This window comes from Oncorhynchus tshawytscha, linkage group LG25 (assembly GCF_018296145.1).
Source record: "Oncorhynchus tshawytscha isolate Ot180627B linkage group LG25, Otsh_v2.0, whole genome shotgun sequence".
NCBI classification, from domain to species: domain Eukaryota; kingdom Metazoa; phylum Chordata; class Actinopteri; order Salmoniformes; family Salmonidae; genus Oncorhynchus; species Oncorhynchus tshawytscha.
The window spans coordinates 35,886,593-35,904,459 of record NC_056453.1 but is presented as its reverse complement, the minus strand read 5'-3'; the positions used below and the strand labels follow the sequence as shown (position 1 = coordinate 35,904,459).

The 17,867-nt window shown below is 43.4% G+C and overlaps 2 protein-coding genes across 2 annotated transcripts in view; one reads left to right on the top strand and one right to left on the bottom strand.

Moving 5' to 3' along the window:
• LOC112229873 (dynein axonemal heavy chain 17) overlaps positions 1–3,327 on the top strand; it is an 87,704-nt gene extending 84,377 nt beyond the window's left edge. Inside the window, exons 76-77 of the mRNA XM_024395987.2 lie at positions 1,783–2,008; positions 2,994–3,327. Of these exons, the coding sequence (XP_024251755.2) occupies positions 1,783–2,008; positions 2,994–3,241 (474 nt within the window). The 3' untranslated portion in view covers positions 3,242–3,327. The remainder of the gene's footprint in view (positions 1–1,782; positions 2,009–2,993) is intronic.
• LOC112229889 (CDP-diacylglycerol--glycerol-3-phosphate 3-phosphatidyltransferase, mitochondrial) overlaps positions 2,084–17,867 on the bottom strand; it is a 36,940-nt gene continuing 21,156 nt past the window's right edge. The window contains 1 exon segment of the mRNA XM_042306282.1: positions 2,084–3,226. The gene's annotated coding sequence lies outside the window, so the exon portion shown is untranslated.

Genomic DNA, 17,867 nt, shown 5'->3' with positions numbered 1-17,867 from the left:
CAAAGAGACACTGCGTTTGAAGGTAGTCCTTGAAATACATCCACAGGTTCACCTCCAATTGACTCAAATGTCAATTAGCCTATCAGAAGCTTCTAAAGCCATGACATCATTTTCTGGAATTTTCCAAGCTGTTTAAAAGGCACAATCAACTTAGTGTATGTAAACTTCTGACCCACTGGAATTGTGATACAGTGAATTATAAGTGAAATAATCTGTCTAAACAATTGTTGGAAAAATGACTTGTGTCATGCAAAGTAGATGTCCTAACCGACTTGCCAAAACTATAGTTTGTTAACAAGATATTTGTGGAGTTTTAATGACTCCAACCTAAGTGTATGTAAACTTCCGACTTCAACTGTACTACCATACCCCGTTCAAAAGGCACTTAAATCTTTTGTCATGCCCATACACAATCCATATCGCAATTGCCTCCAGGCTTACACATTCTTTAACCTGTCTCTTCATCTAAACTGATAGATGTGACATCAATATGGGATCATAGCTTTCACCTGGTCAGTCTCATGGAAAAATCATGTTTTGTACACTGTGTATATGCAGAGAGAAAAGTGCATAAAAAAAGTGAATTGCGTTCCATTTACATGTGCTTAACTCAGGTCAGAATTCCCCCCAACTGCGTGATGAGGCAAACATTTATTATTGTCAAAATGTACTACACAGTGGAAATATGATAATTGGTCATAAAGTCAGTCTCGTCCAAAACTGAGATTTGCGAGAGAATTTGGAAAAACTTGTATGTCACAGAATGAAGGGTACCGTAACAGTTTTCCTTGGGTTGGCAGGGTTCTCCCCAGGATTTTTAAAAAGGTGGTGCTGCTGAGTACGTTGGCGGGGAGAGTCCCGGAGAGGGCAGTGCTTCCGCCCTTTGGACTCAGATTTGCCATTTTCTGCTATCTAGAGGAAAAACTGGCCTTGTATGATATATATATATATTATTAATTTTTTCTTCTACAGTGCACAGCCCCCCTCTTACATTCTTTGGGGAGAATCCTGGTTGGGTTTATTTCAAACCTGCCCACAGCACCCAATTAATCAAATTCAGAGCGCATCTGCACGCAACCCAATTGTAATGCCTATGGTCAATATGGTTTGACATATATCCCTATGGGGATTACACAATGTACACGGGACAATATTTTTTAAAATGTCAATAGCTCAAAATTTCAATGACTTAACCGCAAACCAAATTTAAAATTGTAGAAAATCATACTAATATTGAAAGAATTTAATGAGACAACTAGGTGTACAACATGAAAATATTGTTCCATTTACATTGTGTAATTTATTGGACGTTCCCTAACTAGCCCCAAAGTTTGGATAGCCTAAGTCAAACCAACTTTGCCACGGTCGCACACAGGCCGGCTGAAGCTAAATTGGGCGAAAGAAGTCGGCTAGCTTGCTTGCTAGTCTAGGCGACTTCGATACAAAACCTGGTTACTGTTTCAAGTTAACTAGAAGGGTGAGTGACTGTATGGTTTTGACAGAGTTAAAGTACAGACGCTTCACGCATTCGAACAAACACATCAAAGCACAGCTCCAAAACCCAGATGTTCTGTCGCATTTCCTAATGAGAACTGAACAGATGCTAAATCAGGAAGTTCAGCTCCCCTTTAAAGCCAGGTAATTTTCATTTGAGCCGACGTAGCGTTTACCGAGAATGAGATCTCCGCGAACATTGTATTCGAAAGACGCATTATCGATAACATGCGATCGTATTGAAAATTCTGTCCATACATACTGTGCTGATCGCTTTTGTCTGTGTAGGAATTGGAGTCATGGACAGCAGACTTCGCTCTCCCCACCACGGTGTGGCTGGCAGGGTTCTTCAACCCCCAGTCGTTCCTGACAGCTATCATGCAGTCCATGGCCAGGAAGAACGAGTGGCCTCTGGACAGGATGTGTCTGTCTGTAGAGGTGACTAAGAAGAACCGCGAGGACATGACCAGTCCACCCAGGGAGGGGGCCTACGTCTACGGACTCTACATGGAGGGTACGGGTTATCTTGGTTGCATTCTAAAAATGGCATCCTGTTCCCTATGTAGTAAAACACACACACACACAAAAATGCCATGCCTGATTTTTTTTTTTAATCTCCAAAGTGATACACTGTATAACACGAGGCAATTTTATCCATTAGCATCCATCTCCTGGAGATGAAGTCAGTCAATAACACAGGTGCAGTCAAACCTTTAAACCATAAAAAAAAAAAAAAAATCATAATGATCTTTTAGGTTACAGAGTCATCCATCCACACACAGTGCCCAGTTCAGTTTCTGGGGTGCCTCACTGTATGAGCTGTTTAGCACAGGAGTTCCCAAACATTACAATAAAATCTATGGGCAAAAAAACATTAGCTAACATGGGCTAGTTGAGCTGGACATTTCTGAATAAATAGCTGTCTAATATATGGAAGGACTGATATGACAAGAGGAACTGATGCACTACCCAATTTCTAAATTGCACCTTGTGCATTCTACTATTCCAACTTACTTTCAAGTTCAGTTCCTGGGATGACTCACTGGATGAGCTGGTTAGAATACCATAGTAAACACTGCTAGATCAGTTCTCCTCGCAACTGTTCTTAAGGTTCCTCCAGGGATCTCAAAACTCCACAGATAGCAGGCTGTCCACACACAGTTTGTGTATTCACCTTCAGACCCACACACACTACTCTCATCATGTACCAGATTCCACTGTCAATACAAAACTAATGGATATGGAATGTACAAAACATCCTGTAGTAACGTTCCTCCTGCTGACAACATGTACTCAGCATATTAATGTTTGTAGTTAATGGAAAACACAACTAGTTTCCACCACAAAAACACTGCTATTTCTCAGGCATTAATAAGTGGTTCATTTGTACAGTACTGTAGATATACACAACCATACAGTCTCATTGTGGAGAGATGTTTTTATATGTTTAGAGTTAAACTTTTTACAGTAGGTATGTGTGTCTGGTTGTGTATGTACAGGGGCACGCTGGGACACACAGACAGGGGTGATAGCGGATGCTCGTCTGAAGGAGCTGACCCCCAACATGCCGGTGATCTTCATCAAGGCGGTACCGGTGGACCGACAGGAGACCAAGAACGTGTATGAGTGTCCCGTCTACAAGACCCGCATGAGGGGTCCCACCTTCATCTGGACCTTCAACCTCAAGACCAAGGAGAAGCCTGCCAAGTGGGTACTGGCCGCTGTCTGCCTCCTGCTCAGTGTGTAAGAGAGGGACAAGAGAAAACACAGAAACACTCAGACCACTTTCATCTGAAATACCTTTTATTAATAAAAAGCATCAATGTTGCACAAAAATAATTACAGATTTGTCATCTATGTCTATTAGAGGAATGTGATGAACACAGACATCGGTGAGGTAAGAGAAAGATGTTGTTTCATGCCATTTCCAAGCTCAACACACTCCACTGTATCATAGTACAGCTTTCCCAGTGGTCCTAGGAAGGTCCACTAGGGGGCAGCCTGTACAAGCATGGTTAGGACACACAGATGCAAAGAACGGTACAATACAAGCATGCACACACAAACTTCAGGCGATAACCTTTTGAATAGGAAAGTGCGGTGTGATTATTGGAAGGCTTCCAGCCTGTTGTAAGTACAGTAACAATAAACATACTGTAGATAAGATCCATTTTTAACCACTCAGCTATTGTTAGAGCTAAGCTTTTTTTTTTTTCTCTCTCTCTTCCTCTTTGGCAGATAACAGCTACAATAAGTACTTACTTCAACCACAGACTTATATAACCACGTTTAACTTTCATTCTGGGAAACTGCACCTGGAGGGTGTACCTGTGAAACCACATGGAGATGGTAAGGTGTTGATACTAGCGCTGGCGTACCGGACACCCTCACAGCCAGTGGAGCTTACTCAGGTGTTTAAAATCACATATCAGACCGAGAACCTAATGGTTCTTAGGTACAGTGCCTTGCGAAAGTATTCGGCCCCCTTGAACTTTGCGACCTTTTGCCACATTTCAGGCTTCAAACATAAAGATATAAAACTGTATTTGTTTGTGAAGAATCAACAACAAGTGGGACACAATCATGAAGTGGAACAACATTTATTGGATATTTCAAACTTTTTTAACAAATCAAAAACTGAAAAATTGGGCGTGCAAAATTATTCAGCCCCTTTACTTTCAGTGCAGCCAACTCTCTCCAGAAGTTCAGTGAGGATCTCTGAATGATCCAATGTTGACCTAAATGACTAATGATGATAAATACAAACCACCTGTGTGTAATCAAGTCTCCGTATAAATGCACCTGCACTGTGATAGTCTCAGAGGTCCGTTAAAAGTGCAGAGAGCATCATGAAGAACAAGGAACACACCAGGCAGGTCCGAGATACTGTTGTGAAGAAGTTTAAAGCCGGATTTGGATACAAAAAGATTTCCCAAGCTTTAAACATCCCAAGGATCACTGTGTAAGCGATAATATTGAAATGGAAGGAGTATCAGACCACTGCAAATCTACCAAGACCTGGCCGTCCCTCTAAACTTTCAGCTCATACAAGGAGAAGACTGATCAGAGATGCAGCTCATCACCCTGAACATACCATCCCCACTGTCAAACATGGTGGTGGCAGCATCATGGTTTGGGCCTGCTTTTCTTCAGCAGGGACAGGGAAGATGGTTAAAATTGATGAGAAGATGGATGGAGCCAAATACAGGACCATTCTGGAAGAAAACCTGATGGAGTCTGCAAAAGACCTGAGACTGGGACGGAGATTTGTCTTCCAACAAAACAATGATCCAAAACATAAAGCAAAATCTACAATGGAATGGTTCAAAAATAAACATATCCAGGTGTTAGAATGGCCAAGTCAAAGTCCAGACCTGAATCCAATCGAGAATCTGTGGAAAGAACTGAAAACTGCTATTCACAAATGCTCTCCATCCAACCTCACTGAGCTCGAGCTGTTTTGCAAGGAGGAATGGGAAGAAATTTCAGTCTCTCGATGTGCAAAACTGATAGAGACATATTTAAGCGACGTACAGCTGTAATCGCAGCAAAAGGTGGCGCTACAAAGTATTAACTTAAGGGGGCTGAATAATTTTGCACGCCCAATTTTTCAGTTTTTGATTTGTTAAAAAAAGTTTGAAATATCCAATAAATGTTGTTCCACTTCATGATTGTGTCCCACTTGTTGTTGATTCTTCACAAACAAATACAGTTTTATCTTTATGTTTGAAGCCTGAAATGTGGCAAAAGGTCGCAAAGTTCAAGGGGGCCGAATACTTTCGCAAGGCACTGTAGTTCTTTGAGTTTTAGTTTAGAAAAAGATCTTGTCGCAGAAATGACAGTTACAGGGATGGTAATTTTTTTTTTTTTTTAAAGAGCTTGATTGCCATAGCAACATCAGGGGAAACTAGACAGAAGGGAGTTGTAGTTCTTTAACATTTTTAATTTAGCCTCTCATTCTCCTTAAAGCCGGGCTCAACACGTTACAGAAAAGATTAACTGTATAGGAAGCTCTGGGGACAGGTCGTCTGGATACTGGGCTGCCAGTATATTGGCAGATACAAACAGATCAAATCCAATTTTGTCACATGCGCTGAATACAACAGGTGGAGGGCGAAATGCTTACTTATAAGCCCTTAACCAACAATGCAGTTAAAGACAACATGCATTTAAGTATTTACCCCAAAGAATTAAAGAGCAACAATAAAATAACAGTATTGAGGCTATATACACAGGGAGTACCACCAGTACAGAGTCAATGTGCGGGGGGACAGGTTAGTCGAGGTAATATATACATGTAGGTAGATGTAAAGTGACTATGCATAGATAAAACAGTAGCAGCACCGTACAAAATGTGTGTGTGTGTGGGGGTGTCAATACAAATAGTCCGGGTAGCCATTTGTTTAGCTTTTCAGGAGTCTTATGGTTTGGGGGTAGAAGCTGTTATTAAGAAGCCTTTTGGACCTAGACTTGGCGCTCGGTTACCGCTTGCAGTGCGGTAGCAGAGAGAACAGTATGACTAGGGTGGCTGGAGTCTTTGGCAATTTTAAGGGATATTCTCTGACACCGCCTGGTATAGAGGTCCTGGATGGCAGGAAGCTTGGCCCCGGTGATGTACTGGGCCGTACACACTCTGTTGTGCCTTGCGGTCAGGTCGAGCAGTTGCCATTCCAGGCGGTGATGCAACCAGATGCTCTCGATGGTGTGGCTGTAGAACTAAGAGGATCTGAGGACCCATGCCAAATCTTTTCAGTCTCCTAAGGGGAAATAGGCTTCGGCGTGCCCTCTTCACGACTGTCTTGGTGTGTTTGGACCATGATCGTTTGTTGGTGATGTGGACACCAATTAACTCAAAGCTCTCAACCTGCTCCACTACAGCCCCGTCGATGAGAATGGGGGCGTGTTCGGCCCTCATTTTCCTGTAGTCCACGATCATCTCCTTTGTCTTGATCACGTTGAGGGAGAGGTTATCCTGAAACCACACTGCCTCCTCCCCATTTATTTTACCTTCATTTAACTAGGCAAGTCAGTTAAGAACAAATTCTTATTTTTCAATGACGGCCTAGGAACAGTGGGTTAACTGCCCTGTTCAGGGGCAGAATGACAGATTTACACCTTGTCAGCTCGGGGATTCGATCTTGCAACCTTTTGGTTACTAGTCCAATGCTCTAACCACTAGGCGACCAGCCTATAGGCTGTCTGATCGTTGTCGGTGATCAGGCCTACCACTGTTGCGTCATCTGAAAACTTGATGGTGGTGTTGGGATCGTACTTGGCCATGCAGCCATGGGTGAACAGGAGGCGACTAAGCATGCACCCCTGAGTTGAGGATCAGCGTGGCAGATGTGTTATCTACACTTACCACCTGAGGGTGGCCCGTCAGGAAGTCCAGGATCCAGTTGCAGTGGTAGGTGTTTAGTCCCAGGGTCCTTAGCTTAGTGATGAGCTATGAGGGCACTATGGCAATGAACGCTGAGCTGTAGTCAATGAATAGCATTTTTTACGTAAAGCGTTTCCTTTTGTCCAGGTGCAATAGAGATTCTCTCATCTGTGGGGCGGTGTGCAAATTGGAGTGGGTCTAGGGTTTCGGGATAAATGGCTACAGATGTAAGTGCTACGCGTTGGTAGTCATTTAGGCAGGTTACCTTGGTGTTCTTGGGCACAGGGACTATCGTGGTCTGCTTGAAACATGTTGGTATTACAGACTCGGTCAAAGAGAGGTTGAAAATGTCTGTGAAAACACTTGTCAGTTGGTCAGCAAATGCTCGGAGTACAATTCTTGGTAATCTGTCTGGCCATGCAGCCTTGTGAATGTTGACCTGTTTAAAGGTCTTACTCACATCGGCTACGGAGAGGGTGATCACACAGTCGTCCGGAACAGCTGGTGCTCTCATGCATGCTTCAGTGTTGCTTGCCTCGAAGTGCCCATAGTCATTTAGCTCGTCTGGTAGGCTCGTGTCACTGGGCAGCTCGCGGCTGTGCTTCCCTATTAGTCTGTAATAGTTTGCAAGCCCTGCCACATCCGATGAGCGTTGGCGCCGGTGAGTAGGATTCAATCTTAGTCCTGTATTGACGCTTTGCCTGTTTGATGGTTCGTCGTAGGGTTTAGTGGGATTTCTTCTAAACGTCTGGGTTAGAGTGCCGCTCCTTGAAAGTGGCAGCTTTCAGCTCCTTTTAGCTCAGTGCGGATGTTGCTTGTAATCCATGGCCTCTGGTTGGGGTATGTACGTACAGTCATTGTGGGGACAACATCATCGACGCAGTTATTGATGAAGCCAATGACTGATGTGGTGATCAACTTTAGTAGAAAAACAGTTCTTGAGGGCTGTTTGCGATTTCGTTCATACTGGTGAACAGGTGTTTGAGTTGGGTGGTTGCAATATCAACAGTCCCTTATCTCTGGTATATCTTGGCATCATTCAAAACTAAGTTTATATTGTACACAGCGCAATGGACATACTGTATAATGCGTAATGTCTCAGGAAAGGCTGTCTGGGTTGGCAATATTCAGTATAGAAAACAGTCAGCCCACAACCTGCAAGGACTTGTACAGGATACTAACCTCAACATTAAAAACAGTCATTCCAAGTCACAATTCCATAACTAAAACCTTGATTTTGGGCAAAATTACCTGATTGGACTACTATCACCAAGGACCATCAAGAAAAAATAAAACAAGCCAAAACCTGCAGAAACACAGTGGAACATGGAAATACCATCCAACACAACACTGAGTGAGTAATGTTCAGTCTGAACCTACTTTCTGAAGCCAAAAAGGAAAAGACAATCTTTAGATAATTTTGTTATATAAAGCTTCTTAAATAAGGCTATCAAACTGCTAGGAAAGAATCTGACTGAAATTAGCACTGAAGTGAGGTGTGAAAACTCAAGCCTAACAATGGCAGGAGACTTTCACAGCCCCCCCACCCTCCCCCAAATGCAGAGGCCTTTGAAGCCCCCTCCATCTGTGCAGAGAATATATCCTACACAGAATAGAACAGCCACAGAACAACTTTGGTTTGGACGTCATAAAAGGACCATGTCGCCAACACTTAAAAAAATATAGCTAGCTAATGACCTTTTCCCACGTGGAAAAGACAAGAGTTGCTAGCTGGGATTTTCTACAAGGAATCTGCCTCCCGAGAAAAGTTTCTCCCAAGTGGTTGTGACACCTACTCCCATTGCCAGGCGGAATCCAGGCAATCTGTAAACCGTCTGCCCTGGCCTGTCTCCCAGTCTGGTGTAGGTACCCCCCTCTCTCCCGAGCTTTCAGTCGCCTCCAGCACACATGCACTGTTAAGGCGAGTGACTCTGAACTTATAATGGCTAGCCCCAAGTTGTTATACACTGCTCAAAAAAATAAAGGGAACACTAAAATAACACATCCTAGATCTGAATGAATTAAATATTCTTATTAAATACCTTTTTCTTTACATAGTTGAATGTGCTGACAACAAAAACCACGCAAAAATTATCAATGGAAATTGAATTTATCAACCCATGGAGGTCTGGATTTGGAGTCACTGAAAATTAAAGTGGAAAACCACACTACAGGCTGATCCAACTTTGATGTCATGTCCTTAAAACAAGTCAAAATGAGGCTCAGTAGTGTGTGTGGCTTCCACGTGCCTGTATGACCTCGCTACAACGCATGGGCATGCTCCTGATGAGGTGGTGGATAGTCTCCTGAGGGATCTCCTCCCAGACCTGGACTAAAGCATCCGCCAACTCCTGGACCGTCTGTGGTGCAACGTGGCGTTGGTGGATGGAGCGAGACATGATGTCCCAGATGTGCTCAATTGGATTCAGGTCTGGGGAACGGGCGGGCCAGTCCATGGCATCAATGCCTTCCTCTTGCAGGAACTGCTGACACACTCCAGCCACATGAGGTCTAGCATTGTCTTGCATTAGGAGGAACCCAGGGCCAACCGCACCAGCATATGGTCTCACAAGGGGTCTGAGGATCTCATCTCGGTACCTAATGGCAGTCAGGCTACCTCTGGCGAGCACATGGAGGGCTGTACGGCCCCCCAAAGAAATGCCACTCCACACCATGACTAACCCACCACCAAACCGGTCATGCTGGAGGATGTTGCAGGCAGCAGAACGTTCTCCACGGCGTCTCCAGACTCTGTCATGTGCTCAGTGTGAACCTGCTTTCATCTGTGAAGAGCACAGGGCGCCAGTGGCGAATTTGCCAATCTTGGTGTTTTCTGGAAAATGCCACCTGTGGACGTCGGGCCCTAATACCACCCTCAGGGCCCTCATAGAGTCTGTTTGACCGTTTGAGCAGACACATGCACATTTGTGGCCTGCTGGAGGTCATTTTGCAGGGCTCTGGCAGTGCTCCTCCTCGCTCTGGACACTATGCTGACAGACACAGCAAACCTTCTTGCCACAGCTCGCATTGATGTGCCATCCTGGATGAGCTGCACTACCTGAGCCACTTGTGTGGGTTGTAGACTCCGTCTCATGCTACCAATAGAGTGAAAGCACCGCCAGCATTCAAAAGTGACCAAAACATCAGCCAGGAAGCATAGGAACTGAGAAGTGGTCTGTGGTCCCCACCTGCAGAACCACTCCTTTATTGGGGGTGTCTTGCTAATTGCCTATAATTTCCACCTGTTGTCTATTCCATTTGACAATAAATTGCACATGCTGTTGTGCAATCAGTGTTGCTTCCCAAGTGGACAGTTTGATTTCACAGAAGTGTGATTGACTTGGAGTTACATTGTGTTGTTTAAGTGTTCCCTTTATTTTTTTGAGCAGTGTATTTCTCTCTTGTGCTTTATGCCATTTGCCTCATGCGTGGTATATTGACTTTGAACTTGGTTGTTTACCCAACCATGGGACAGTCTGTTTGTTCCCACACTTGGGACTCGGACTCCATTGGTTACACAGACTCTTGGCCTCCCATCTTATTCTAATCACCTCTCACCGGCTTTGTATTCATGTTACCTGATGAAATCGCTGTACAATGTGATTCAAATGTTATAAATCAACACTGCAGAGCGCTCCCTGTCCTCTGCCGTGCCCCGATTGTATTACATCTGGAAAATGTGCATGTACACCGTGGCCCATCTACTGTCGCTAACCCCAATTCTGAATTGTGCTCTGCCTCACTGATTTCTGCACGTTAACAGTAGAATCATATTACCTAAAATGTACCAATTGAAAGTGTGGGTTCACAGCTCCAATCCATATGTGTTGGTCATTACTGAGACGTGGTTAAGAGAGTGTTTTGAACACTGATGTTAACCTTTCTGGTTATAACCTTTTTCTGCAAGACAGATCTTCCAAAGGTGGTGGAGTGGCAGTCTTTACCAAGGAACACCTTCAGTGCTCAGTTGTCTCCACCAAGTCTGTCCCCAAACAATTTGATTTGCCAGTTGTACACATTAAACTTTCAATTAATTGCTGGTTATTATCTGCCACCATCAGCACCTGCCTGTGCCCTAAGCTCTTTCCTGGCCCCTTACACTAAGTCTGAATTTGTCCTGCTATGCGACCTAAATTAGGGACATGCTTAAACTACCTGACCAGACCTAATGCAATGACACTCCCGAAATCTCTCTCATATTTAAGGTATGACTCAAAACACCCAGAAAAGACTACTCCCATTAATGCTATCCTTACAGGTCATTACAGAAAACACCAGACTGATACCTTAGTGATCACTGTTTTACAGCCTGTGTTTGTAATGGCTGCTCAGTGAAACGACCTGTCCTGACTTGTCATAGACGCTTGCGAAAAAAACTTTAATGAGCAAGACTTCCTTCACAATCTGGCCTCAGTAAATTGGTATAGAATCAACTTGATCCCCTCTGTCAAACACTTGGAAGAATTTGTATATATTTTCAGTGGTATCGTTAACAAATACAAGCCCATGAAGAAAATGGGAAAAAACAAAAAAACGGGTTCAGCCCCTGATCTGGCAGAGTTACTCCGCCTCAAGAATTCCATTTGGCAAATCACTCGGCACACGTATACTGACAGGCTGACTGGCTCTCATTCATGCAAATTATAAATAAGTGTATTCAGGCTATCCGGAAGGCCAAAGTTAAAGTAACTAAGGAGCAGTTCGCTTTGTGGGTCTAACCCCAAGAAGTTCTGGAAAACAGTTAAAGACCTGGAAAATAAACCCTCCTCACAGCTGCCCATGTCACTTAATGTTAATGTGGTTGTTACTGACAAGGAGCACATGGCTGAGCTCTTTAAAAATCACCACTTCATTAAGTCGAGTCCTATGTGACTCAGCCATGCCTCCTTGCCCGTCCAACATTTCCTCATCTCCCACCCCTTCTAATGTGACTACCCAATGCTCCTCCCTCTTTTTCCCCTGCCCGCTACAAACTTTCTCCCTGCTGGCGGTCACTGAGTCAGAGGTGCTAAAGGAGCTCCTTAAAAACTTGACCCCCCCAAAAAACATCTGGTTTAGATTCTTTAAGGTCGCTGCCCCCATCATCGCCAAACCGCTCCCCCCGAATCTGGGGAGGTTCCCATTGCTTGGAAGGCAGCCACGGTGCAGCCTTTATTAAAAAGTGGAGATCAAGCTCATCCTAACTGTTACAGGCCAATTTTTATTTTGCCATGTTTATCAAAAGTGTTGGAAAAACTTGTCAATAATTAACTGACTGGGTTTAGTATTCTCTTGGGTACGTAATCTGGTTTCCGCTCAGGTTATGGATGTGTCACTACAACCTTAAAAAGGTTCTAAATTAGGTCACAATTGGCCTAGATTTTAAGCAATGTTGTGCTGCTATTTTTATTGACTTAGCCAAAGCTTTTGATACGGTAGACCATTCCATTCTTGTGGACTGGCTAAGGAGTATTGGTGTCTCGGAGGAGTCTTTGGCCTGGTTTGCAAACTACCTCCAAGAGTGCAGTGTATAAAGACAGAACATCATCTGTCTCAGCCACTGTCTGTCACCAAGGGAGTACCCCAAGGCTTGATCCTAGGCACCACGCTCTTCACAGCAACAGCAAGCAGTAGGAAGCTCTCTCATCCATTCATATGCAGATGATAGTCATACTCAGCTGGCCCCTCCCCGAATTTTGTGTTAAACGCTCTACATCAAAGCTTTGTGTGTCCAACAAGCTCTCTACCCTTAACCTTGTTCTGAACACCTCCAAAACAAAAGGAGGTGTCCTTGTCTCATCGTGCACCAGCGACTCCTGTGGCGGGCTGGGTGCAGTGTGCACTAACCAAGGTGGCCAGGTGCACGGTGTTTCCTCCGGCGCATTGGTGCGGCTGGCTTCCGGGTTGGATGCACGCTGTGTTAAGAAGCAGTGTGGCTTGGTTGGGTTGTGTATCGGAGGACGCATGACTTTCAACCTTCGTCTCTCCCGAGCCCGTACGGGAGTTGTAGCGATGAGACAAGATAGTAGCTACTACAACAATTGGATACCACGAAATTGGGGAGAAAAAGGGGTAAAATTCAACAACAAAAAAAGACCAAGCTCCCGTTTCTTCACCATGCTTTGGCTGAGAAATCGACCGAAAAATGCTACAACTATAACGCCAAACTTTTTTCAAAATTAGCTACATAAACACGGCAAACGTTGTTTAGGATCCATCCTCAAGGTGTTTTAAACAAATATATTCGATAATATATCCGTCAAGGCAGTTGGTTTCTCATAAGAATCGATTGGAAAAATGGCTACCTCAGGTTTTCTGCAGGAGACACCATGTGACCACATGCCATATGGTCCCTTACAGCCATTCTTCAAGGGAAATGCCTAAAAAGACGTCACAATGCTGTAGACACCTTGGGGAAGCTCATTCGTAGCTCATTCACAGCCATATCTCCGAGAGAGAGGACCGACTCTCTTCTCTGTATACATCAATGAGGTCGCTCTTGCTGCTGGTGAGTCTCTGATCCACCTCTACGCAGACGACACCATTCTGTATACTTCCGGCCCTTCTTTGGACACTGTGTTAACAACCCTCCAGGCAAGCTTCAATGCCATACAACTCTCCTTCCGTGGCCTCCAATTGCTCTTAAATACAAGTAAAACTAAATGCATGCTCTTCAACCGATCGCTACCTGCACCTACCCGCCTGTCCAACATCACTACTCTGGACGGCTCGGACTTAGAATACGTGGACAACTACAAATACTTAGGTGTCTGGTTAGACTGTAAACTCTCCTTCCAGACCCATATCAAACATCTCCAATCCAAAGTTAAATCTAGAATTGGCTTCCTATTTCGCAACAAAGCATCCTTCACTCATGCTGCCAAACATACCCTTGTAAAACTGACCATCCTACCAATCCTCGACTTTGGCGATGTCATTTACAAAATAGCCTCCAATACCCTACTCAACAAATTGGATGCAGTCTATCACAGTCCAATCCGTTTTGTCACCAAAGCCCCATATACTACCCACCATTGCGACCTGTACGCTCTCGTTGGCTGGCCCTCGCTTCATACTCGTCGCCAAACCCACTGGCTCCATGTCATCTACAAGACCCTGCTAGGTAAAGTCCCCCTTATCTCAGCTCGCTGGTCACCATAGCATCTCCCACCTGTAGCACACGCTCCAGCAGGTATATCTCTAGTCACCCCCAAAACCAATTCTTTCTTTGGCCGCCTCTCCTTCCAGTTCTCTGCTGCCAATGACTGGAACGAACTACAAAAATCTCTGAAACTAGAAACACTTATCTCCCTCACTAGCTTTAAGCACCAACTGTCAGAGCAGCTCACAGATTACTGCACCTGTACATAGCCCACCTATAATTTAGCCCAAACAACTACCTCTTTCCCAACTGTATTTAATTTTTATTTATTTATTTATTTAGCTCCTTTGCACCCCATTATTTTTATTTCTACTTTGCACATTCTTCCATTGCAAAACTACCATTCCAGTGTTTTACTTGCTATATTGTATTTACTTTGCCACCATGGCCTTTTTTGCCTTTACCTCCCTTCTCACCTCATTTGCTCACATTGTATATAGACTTGTTTATACTGTATTATTGACTGTATGTTTGTTTTACTCCATGTGTAACCCTGTGTCGTTGTATTTGTCAAACTGCTTTGCTTTATCTTGGCCAGGTCGCAATTGTAAATGAGAACTTGTTCTCAACTTGCCTACCTGGTTAAATAAAGGTAAAATAAATAAATAAAAATAAGGAGTCATTGGCATGAGTCAGTTTTCAAAAAATGCGGCACTTCTTGGTTGGATTTTTATCTGGGTTTCGCCTGTAACGTCAGTTCTGTGGCACTCACAGACAATATCTTTGCAGTTTTGGAAACGTCAGAGTGTCTTCTTTCCAAAGCTGTCAATTATATGCATAGTCGAGCATCTTTTCGTGACAAAATATCTTGTTTAAAACGGGAACGTTTTTCATCCAAAAATTAAAATAGAGCCCCCCTAAATCCAACTGGTTAACCGACTTGCCTAGTTAGGGTCGGACCCTTTTTAAAATTTTGCCTAAAACGACATACAAATCTAACTGTCTGTAGCTCAGGACATGCATATTCTTTATACCATTTGAAATGAAACACTTTGAAGTTTGTGGAAATGTGAAATGAATGTAGGAGAATATAACACAATAGATCTAGTAAAAGATAAGTAAAACACACAGATCTGGTAAAATGTTTTTTTTTTTAAATGCGTTTTTGTATTTTCTATCCCCCCCCCCATCTTTGAAATGCAAGAGAAAGGCCATTATATCACTTTGGAGTCTATGCACAATTTAGTTTAACCACCAGATGACAGCAGTGTATGTGCAAAGTTTAAGACTGATCCAATGAACCATTATATTACTCTTCAAAATGTTGTACCAAGTCTTCCCAATGTGCCAAATTGGTCAATTGATACATTTAAGTACATAACTATAGAGAACATATAATTTTTGTATGTAAATTTAAAAATAAGTTTACACTCAGGAATGTTAAATGAAGGATAATTAGCTTCCCTACAGAAAAGACACTAACCGTCACACATTAGATGTGGATTGTTTGATCAAATTGATTTTATCAAACAAAACTATGCTACACTGTATTTCTGGGACCCTCAGGATGACAAGTCAGAGCAAGATTACTGAATGTAAGTACATTATGTACCTTCATAGGTGAATGTATCAAACCAGTTTCCGTGATAAGTTGTGCACTCTCCTCAAACGATAGCATTGTATTCTTTCACTGTAATAGCTACTGTAAATTGGACAGTGCAGTTAGATTAACAATAATGTAAACTTTCTGCCCATATAAGACATGTCTATGTCCTGGAAAGTTCTCGTTATTTACAACGTCATGCTAATCACGTTAGTTCAACCATCCCGCGGGAGGGACACCGATCCCATAAAGGTTACACAAAAACCTGGACTTACAGGCTTTGGTAAACATTTGCACACAAAAAAGGACTTCAGGAGAATCTCTTCAGTTGGATTTAAATTATTTTATTGAAACTTGAATATTGCAGCCTATTTGTGTATGGGCTGCAATATTCAAAAGTGGCTGAACTTATCCCCAACTTTTTTCCTCATTGTTAGGCTATTTGATGTGACATTTTTATAAATAGCAGATAAATACGTTATATGCAGTGTCTCGAAAGTATTCAGACCTCGACTTTTTCCACATTGTTGTTACGTTACGTTACATCCTTATTCAAATTATAAAAATTAAAAAATGAAATATATCTTATTTAGACAAGTATTGAGACACTTTGCTATGAGACTAAATTGAGCGCAGGTGCACCCCGTTTCCATTGATCATCCTCAATGTTTCTATAACTTGAAGTCCATCTGTTGTAAATTCAATTGATTGGACATGATTTGGAAAGGCACACACCTGTCTATGTAAGGTCCCTCAGTTGACAGTGCATGTCAAAGCAAAAACCAAGCCTTGAGGTCGAAGGAGCTTCAAGAATGGATTGTGTCAAGGCACAGATCTGGGGAAGGGTACCAAAAAAAATGTCCTCAGCATTGAAAGTCCAAGAACACAGTGGCCTCCATCATTCTTAAAATGGAAGCAGTTTGGAACCAGACTCTTCCTAGAGCTGGCGGTCCGGCCAAACTGAGCAATCGGGGGAGAAGGGCCTTGGTCAGGGAGGTGACCAAGAACCTGATGGTCACTGACAGAGCTCCTCTGTGGAGATTGGAGAATGTTCCAGATGGACAACAATCCCTGCAGCACTCTACCAATCAGGCCTTTATGGTAGAGTGGCCAGATGGAAGCCACTCTTCCTTAAAAAAGGCACATGACAGCCCGCTTGGAGTTTGTCAAAAGTCACCTAAAGGACTCTCAGACCATGAGAAACAAGATTCTCTGGTCTGATTAAACCAAGATTGAACTATTTGGCCTGAATGCCAAGCGTCACGTCTGGAGGAAACCTGGCACCATCCCTACGGTGAAGCATGGTGGTGGCAGCATCATGCTGTGGGGATGTTTTTCACCGGCAGGGACTGGGAGACTAGTCAGGATCAAGGGAAAGATTAACGGAGCAAAGTACAGAGACATCCTTAATGAAAACCGGCTCCAGAGCGCTCAGTACCTCAGACTGGGGCGAAGGTTCACCTCCCAATAGGACAACAACCCTAAGCACATAGCCACTCCTGCGTTGTCTTGGCTTCGGGACAAGTCTCTGAATGTCCTTGAGTGGCCCAGCCAGAGCCCGGAATTGAACCCAAACGAACATCTCTGGAGAGACCTGAAAATAGCTGAGCAGCAACACTCCCCATCTAACCTGACAGAGCTTGAAGATTTTTATTTAACCTTTAACTAGGCAAGTCAGCTAAGACCAAATTCTTATTTACAATGACTGCCTACACAGGCCAAACCTGGGCCATTTGTGTGCCGCCCTATGGAACTCCCAATCATGGCCGGTTGTAATACAGCCTGGATTCGAACAAAGGGTGTCTAGTGACACCTCTAACACTGAGATGCAGTTCCTGAGACCGCTGTGCCACTCATGAGCCCATCTGCAGAGAATGGGAGAAACTCCCCAAATACAGACGTGCCAAACTTGTAGCGTCATACCCAAGAAGACTAGAGGCTGTTATCACTGCCAAAGATGATTCAACAAAGTACTGAGTAAAGGGTCTGAATACTTATGTAAATATGATTTCCTTTATTTGTAATATATTAGCAAATGTCTAAAAACCTGTTCTTGCTTTGTCATTATGGGGTAGCGTGTGTAGATTGAGGGGGGAAAAAAACGAACAATTTTAAATCAATTTTAGAATAAGGCTGTAACCTAACAAAATGTGGAAGAAGTCAAAGGGTCTGAATACTTTCCGAAGGCACTGTAAAGCTATAGATAGTACACTGCATAATAAAACAATCCCTAGTAAGCTAGTGTTTTGAAGGTGGACCAACTATCATTTTGGCATTAAGACTGGTTTTACGCACAACTTTCTATCCAA